General features: G+C 46.2%; 1 protein-coding gene across 7 annotated transcripts in view; it reads right to left on the bottom strand.

Annotated features, from left to right (window-relative positions):
- Positions 1–7,610, bottom strand: part of UNC13B (unc-13 homolog B) — a 214,608-nt gene that overhangs the window by 188,111 nt on the left and 18,887 nt on the right. For all 7 annotated transcript variants that reach the window (XM_035309460.1, XM_035309461.1, XM_035309464.1 and 4 more), the window contains exon 2: positions 592–621. In XM_035309460.1, the coding sequence (XP_035165351.1) occupies positions 592–621 (30 nt within the window). The remainder of the gene's footprint in view (positions 1–591; positions 622–7,610) is intronic.

Genomic DNA, 7,610 nt, shown 5'->3' with positions numbered 1-7,610 from the left:
CTTATTTCATTCAAAAATCATATTCACCAGCTACAGGATTCCTTGTCTAGCACAGTGAAGTAGTTGCTTATGCTGTAAACCCTGGGTGCCACCAGCTGTTTTTATTTCATTATGTGGATACAAAACCTGGCAGATGGGATTTCAATCCCAATCAGAGCCATTGCAGACTGACACCTAAGTGAATGAACCACTTCTGTGGTACCATGCAGCAGTCCCAGCTGGGATCGAAGAGGCACGGATCCAGTCAGGCACACGCCTGCTCTGCCTGGTGGACACCTTCAGATCTTGTTTTGAACAGGAAAGGGGGGAAGGATGAGAGGAAAGGGCAGGGTGGGGTGAGAAGTGGTGACAGTGAAGGAAATCTTTGCTCAGCCATTGCCTGTGTGGATGAGGTGAACAGGTAGACGTTTCTCATTATACCAGGTCACATCCTCAGGCTGTCCAGACTCTTGGGGGTGGCTTTTGTCACTCATAAGGACAACATGGAGGAGCAGAGAGGAGCAGAGGAAACCTGGAGGGAGCAGCGTGCTTCCAAGAGTAACCATTACTACAAACAGGACTGACTAGAACAAGCAACAGAGCACTGCTTACCTGGTGGTCCTTGGAGTTTAGCTTTTTTTACTGTAAAGAGAAGCAAAAAAAAAAAGAGGCTGTTAGTGATTTTGTCCTGCTAAAGTTTCATTCAAGTGACAGGGTCACAGGACATCATATTAATTGGAGAACATCCCCCAGTAGAAGCCTAGAAGCTAGAAATCTGTACTTATTTTCACAGTTTAACATTTCTGGTGACAGAGCCTCTTCTGTACCCCACTTCACCTCTCTGAAATGATGCAATTAAAAGGGAATCGTAGGATTGCTATTTGGAAAGCAATATGATATGACTAATGCAAGGCAATTTCAAAATCGGTCCTCTGCAAACCAGAAAGTTATTTCTGGTCTTAGCAAGATGTCATTTCGTACCCCCCTCACTTACAAGGTTACAGACACTCAGAAGAAATTGAGATTTCTTTGTAAGCCAAGGATCTTTCCTCAGCAGTGATGAGCAGACTCTCAACCACAACTCAAAAACAACAAAGCCTGAATAGAAGCCCTGGTGTGACATCTGTAAATCAAATTAACCCATTATGCCAAACAAACAGCAGTCTGCATTCAAATGTCACTTTTCAGAGCTCTCCTCTGTTAATTCAATTCCAGGACAGTATTTATCAAAAACAATGGTTAGGACATAAAACAGCACTGGCTCTTATCTCACTGGATGGAGAAGGACTCTGTCTACCTAGGGGAGATTTTGTTTACAGTTCTCTTTTGCAAGCTAACATCCTCACTGGTACTGCTAAGTGTAAGCACTATGAGACATCTCCAGGCTCCAGGTAGTTTTCCCAGTGGAAAACAAACGCTCAGAAGAAAACATATTTAACAAGCTAGGAAGCAAGATACACCTGAGAGCAAAAGAAAGGCTTAAGAACCGATGTAGTAAATTTCCTTTCAATAAACAAAGCACCCAGTACTTACTAAGTGCTTGCAGGGTCTAACTTCCAAGGTAAACATTTTAGGTAGTAACAGTAAAAATAAAAATAAAAGGCCCTTACGTGGTTACTTGCACAGAGCTGCAGTGGGGTCTGATGCTGAAGAACATCCTTGCTGTTTGATAAATTCTGCTTTGCAAACATCTGCAGTTCAGGTAGGTGCTTGCATGAAGGAAATGCTGCACCAGTTACAGAACAAGACAGATGTTTTATATAAAAGTTTAAAGAGCTGTAGCTTTTTGCTAGACTGCCATGGCCTGCAAGCCCTAGGTCCAAAATAAGGAGGTTCATTCTCTTCCAGTTTTGGAGCCTGAAGCATTCCTTATGCTAAACTTAATGGTGCAAGAAAAAGACACAATGGTTGGTGCTGACTGAAGACACAGATTCCTTTTTAATCTCCAAATCAATCTCTTCAATCTCTTCAACCACTGAGCAATGGGGAGGGCAATCTGCCCACTTCCTAGGTGCCTTTGGATACCACGCAGAACAGGCATTTCATGAGCAAACGCTGCCCTGAAGGGGGAACACACCAGCTCACCTCAGGTCCTCCCCTCTCCTTCCCCTTTACAAAATGAAGGGGACACAGAAACAAGTGCATCTGCCCGACGGAAAGGAAAAGGGAGAAAGAGAGGGCAGGGGATGCGCATTAATCTTCAGCTGGTCTCTACCTGGCTGCAACGAGCTCCAGTGCTGTTCACAGGGGAGCGAAGGCATTCCCAGCACAGAGATCCCAGATTATTTGTCAAAAAAAAAAAAAAAAAGAAAAAAAAAAAAAACAGCCAGAGTGTGTAAATCGCCCCTAGACGCAGAGATGGACACAGCCTCTGCAGCAAGTGATACGCATGCTAAGAGACGGATGCTGTGTGCACACAACGTCCTCAGCTCTTAATATTTAAGAGTTTCCCTTGATGAAACACAGCAAAGCCCTGCGCTGCCTCAGGGCTCACGGCAGCAGGGATGTCCCAAGGCAAGGGCAAACAAAGACCACAAGTCTGCTGCAACCTGCACCTAACACGCTGCACCTTCAGCTCATCAGCAGGGCTTATTAAAGAGGAGCTGGACCACACGCCTGGCAGTCTCATCTGCACGGGTAACTTTTGCTTTCTGCCAGCAGCACATCCAAAAGGTCCTCAGGAAGAGCGATTTGGACATGTTTTTATTTTGTTAGCCCTCTGGAAAGCACTTCCTACAGGTGTGAAAAAGCCACGGCAGAGGTGCAGCTCTGAAAATACAATAGGGTCACTTCCCTGGGAGAACGTTTTGTACCCTCACCAGCTCATTGAGTCTTACAGCTCTTATTGAGCTGCTATATGCCAAGTGCCCAAGAAACAAGGCAGAGAAGCAATGAAGGTGTGAGGCAACCCAAAGCACTAAAACTTTGTTACTCAGTGTCACAACAAAGACAGAAAAATCACTGCTGGTGGCTCAGTAGGAGGAGGGCAGACTGAAATCTAGCCACATGAAATACTGCCGTGTATAAAAGAAAACATAAAAAAAGGAAAACATCCTCCAGAGCAGTGGCAATGCCAAGTTTTACAGGTACGGTTGTTTCTGTACTGCCACAAAGTAAAAAGCTGAAGACAAAAAGTCAAAGATCCAGATGAAAGATTTCCTGACTTGCTCCTACTTATCCCGCAGGCATGTCTGAGCTCAGGGGAAGCAGCATTTCTAAGCAGACTGGAAACATTAAATCCCCTTTGGTTTCAAGTGGCAGCTCTCAGCAAACAAGGCAGTGCAGGAAGCCCAGACATCCAGAGGCAGACATGAAATCGGGCTGAGCCATAATCCTCCCACATCGCTGCAACGCTGTACAGGAAGGATGGCAGAGGAGGAATGAAAGTGTTAGAAAATCAGAGAGGAAGGAGGCCTAGAGCTTTGCACTGCCATGTGCAAGTACTGCATTACACAGACACAGAGGTGCACCTGCTCCCGCTGTGCAAGCAAAGAATGATTTAATTGCAAGGGGAAAAGAAAAAGACTGGCGTATCAGAGAGACACATACTGCACCTCAATTCAAGGAGCGCTGGTAACAGCTATTAGAAAGCAGACAGACTGCACTGAAATAACTGGATGCAAACTAGACAGATGGGGAAAAAAAGGCAATGAAAATTGATGCAAGCATTCAATTCATCCAGACAATTTTCCTTGGGGAACCCTTAACATCATGGTGTTACTCTAAATAGACAAGAAAACGTTTAAGTTGAAGTCCTGCCTGTGACGCTGCATTAGAACTAAAAAGTAAACAAATTAGCTTTTCAGAGGCTCTATGGTTATCAGTCACAAAGGACTGGAGAATGAAACAGACTCTTAAAGACTAGAAAAGATACAATACAAGCCAGACGTCGCAATGAAGGTATAGGATCATTGTGGGATGGTGGAAAATTAACAGCAGGACATGTGTCAGAGATCATCTCAACTTTACACAAACATTCTTACTACACACTTTTCCGTCTGATGGACATTTTCCTGACTAGGTGCACCATACACCAGCCAGCGGATTAAAATCAGGCATGCCAAATCATTACAAGGTTTAGACAACAACCCCCTGATCAGGTAACGGGAGCACGGCTGCTCGGAACATCCGCAGATTCAATCTCACCTTCAACATTTACTTGCAAATCAGAGGGATTCGGACACAGGGAGTGCCTGAGCAGATGGCCAAAAGATTACATCCTCACTAAACCCAGCACATGACTTCCGAGCTGGTCACTCACCACACTACAACAAAATCTACATCCTTCCAGAGGCCAGTCAAACACCGTGGACGGGCTGTGGGAAAAGACGGAAGGAGGAGAGGAAGCAGTTTGATTAGTGCTCTTAGAAAGAAAATCAATGCAGAAAGCAGAGCATTGAAAATGCGTTTTCATGATTAGCAAATTGACAAATAGTTTCCTCTTCCCTGTGAAATGTAAATGCAGCCTTAATGCGTTCCTGAGCGCAGGCCACGTAATCTAACTTCTACAGTCAGACAGCAGAATCGATTCCTATTTCCATGTCGCTCTGCGCTTTCCTCCCCTCCCGCAGGTGCTCAGGCCTCAGCGCACACTGATACACAGCACGAGGTGCAAAGGTTGCTCGAGCAGCAGGAACGTAAGCCCAGAGCAGAAGGCTTGTACCAGCAAGATCAGTACAAGACAAGGTGTGCTGCCTGCACACCAAACTCGCTGCCCGCACGCCCGTACCGCACGCACACAGAACAGAGGTGGCCCCTTTGGGAAGGGAGAGGCTGGCGTGGCGGTGCTCTAGCCCCTCAGGTCTGTTACATTTTCCATAAGATGCTGAGTCTTTGGTAGCTGCTTCGTTGTCTGAACCCTGGAGCAACTGCTCTAGCACAAGTACTCATCGCAGAGGCAGAAATCCAGCACCTCCTACTCACTTCTTGAAAGCGACTTATAAAATCCACGAGACACCAGCAAGAGCATCCACCAAGGGCTCCCACAAGTACCTTTCCCTCCCCTGAAGAACATCTTACATGCACACAGCCTGTCCATATCCTCACCTCACATTTGTGGGCAAGAAATCGTTGCCTTTCCCACCATCTGAATCCAAAAAGGGTGCTCCAAGCCAGAGGAAGCAGAGGCTGTGCAGGGACCCTGACCCAAGTCCTGTTTCATACGGTCCCTATAAAAGCCCAGCAGCATCAGAGGTATGCTATTAAATGTGATTGCACATGCAACAGCAGAACAGCAACACCGACTGTGCCATTAAAATCTTCTCATCCCTCTTTAAGAAAGTCTTGATGAAACAGCAGCTTAATGGTTTCCCCCAAGCCCGTTACAGCAGTTCGGCATCGTGCTGCCACCTGGGCTTTTCCAGCCTGGTTTAAAAAGAAATGCTCCACTGCACTCACTCCCAGAGCTACGCTGGGTACAGAAGGAAAGGACTTTCCTGAATGAGCAGAGAGCAAGAATAATTGTGCAGGAGCCCCCCGAGCAACCCAGTGGGGATCAGCAGCACCGTGACAGCCCCTGCAGGAGCGGAGCACAGCGCCTGCTTGGACTCTGACCCTGGCAGCAGCACACAGCTGAGTTAAGGCAGTTATTGCAGCGAGACATTCCTTCAGCCTCAGGGCCAGGTGAGACTTAAGCCACATCTCTTACATTATGCTTTGTCTTTCTGCCAGGGAAAACAAACCGCAGGTTTGCACACAGCCATTGTTCCGCTGAAGCGGTGAGGAGAGCGCTTTGTGCACTGCCTTCAGGAATGACGTGTTGGAAACACAGTGGGTACCTTCACGGACCAACAGACGTAAAAGCTGAGACTGTGTTGGCAATAAACAGAGGATAACGTTTTGTTATGGCTTGGTGTGAACGGAGGGCTGGGCTGACCAGCACACTGCTCTGGCAGCAGAAGAAAGAAGAGCAGGAACCCAGCACAGACTTCCAGCAGTCCCAGAAGAACTAAGGTTGCTTCTAAAGGCAGAATTTTTCTGACTTTATACCTGAAATACTCCTTCAAAAATCCATCACCTGTTGGACTGCGACAGCTGTGGAGGAATCTGGATGGCCTCAGCTGCAAGGCAACCTACCACGATGTTTACCTCAACTGAACTGAGAGATTTAGCTGCTTCAGTAAGTAGTCCAGGATAAATGGAAAGACACAATAGTGGTTTATTAATTTTTAATTGTTAATCAAGAAAGAAACACTTTCACACCGCATTTCGTGCTCACGTAGCAAAGAGCTTTCCTCAATCTGACCACTCTAAATGCCCACAGGACAACCTGTCTCACCTTTCTCAAGGCCTTGGGAACCAAAGCAATGCCAAATAAAAGCAAGGTGTGCTCATTTCAGCAACCAACTACACATAAAAATCATCTCCTACCACTCTCAAATTCTCTTGGGGAAAAAAGAATAAAAGAGCTTCTATTCTGTTGCCTGCAGTAGCAAATTGATCTTCCCAAGGGATTTCCCTTTTGCCAGATGTCTTCAGAATGAATTACAATCCCTCTTAATTCATGTGAATTAGCATCTTCCTGCTCAGACGATCTGCAAATTCATTACCCTGTCCAGAGACACACAATGCTACTACATTTATTTGATTTACAATACAATTTTCAACGAAGCTTCCTCAAAGTCACTCCACCCCTTCTGCCCACAGCACTGTGACTTGTAACAGCTGCGAAACATTTGACTCTTTGGAAGGGTTTTCCAGATTGCTGTGCACAGACATTATTAACCCCATTTAACTTCAGGACCACTGTAGACACCAAACCTCCCAGCAGCCAAACTTCACTATTAACTCCCTTGTTTTATTGGTAAATCCTCTGGTAGTGCAGTATTTAGAGCTTGCATGCACGCAAATGTCCCAACCCACAGGCAGAAAGCACCCTGGTTGCCTCCCTCCACAGCTCAGACATCCCCATACACCGGACTCGAGGGACATTTCCAGTCCTGAAGGGACACTGCAGCTGTCTCCTCTTGCCTGGTTTTGCTCACTAAACCTCACCTCAGCATTTGCTTCTTGCCAGAAGTTTCACAGCCTTGGGCTCCGCATCCCTTCGCCTGTACAGGCTGAACTTTGGCAAGCCAGGTACTGAAATGTATCCAGGAAAAGGCAAGCTTTTTATATATAGAAGCTATATGTCACTGCCTTATCTAAATCGTCTCTATTACTGCCATAGCCCATGGGCATCAGAGCGACAGCACAGCGGCAGGCTGTCTGGAGCATTCCCTGCTCAGTCTCATTCACACGAACTTGGATAGCTGGCAGGGCATCGTGACGGCCTACACAGGAATAAAAAAGCTGGCAGGACAGCACAATGGCATGATGATCAGAACAAAGATGCACCTATTCTGTCCAATACGCAGACTGATCGCTTTGGTGAACCAGGTAATTTCACACCTCCCACAGATTCTGACACTTTTCATCTCAGCTTTTGCACAAGGCTTGCTAAGTACACACAGCACAGCTCTACCTGCACCGTTTTTGACTTTTACAGTGCTCCACTTCTTCCATCCCTACAACAAGAGTTACCTAGAAACTTAAACAGAACACATTTAAAACTTGCTAGAAAACCCTGAGAGCTGCAAACATGCCAAACAAAACCCCATTATCAAGGTATACCTGAAACAAAGGTCCAGCTT

This window comes from Oxyura jamaicensis, chromosome Z (genome assembly GCF_011077185.1).
Source record: "Oxyura jamaicensis isolate SHBP4307 breed ruddy duck chromosome Z, BPBGC_Ojam_1.0, whole genome shotgun sequence".
Classification (NCBI taxonomy): Eukaryota; Metazoa; Chordata; class Aves; order Anseriformes; family Anatidae; genus Oxyura; species Oxyura jamaicensis.
Note: the sequence above shows the minus strand (reverse complement) of the source record. Positions and strands in the feature narration are given on the sequence as shown.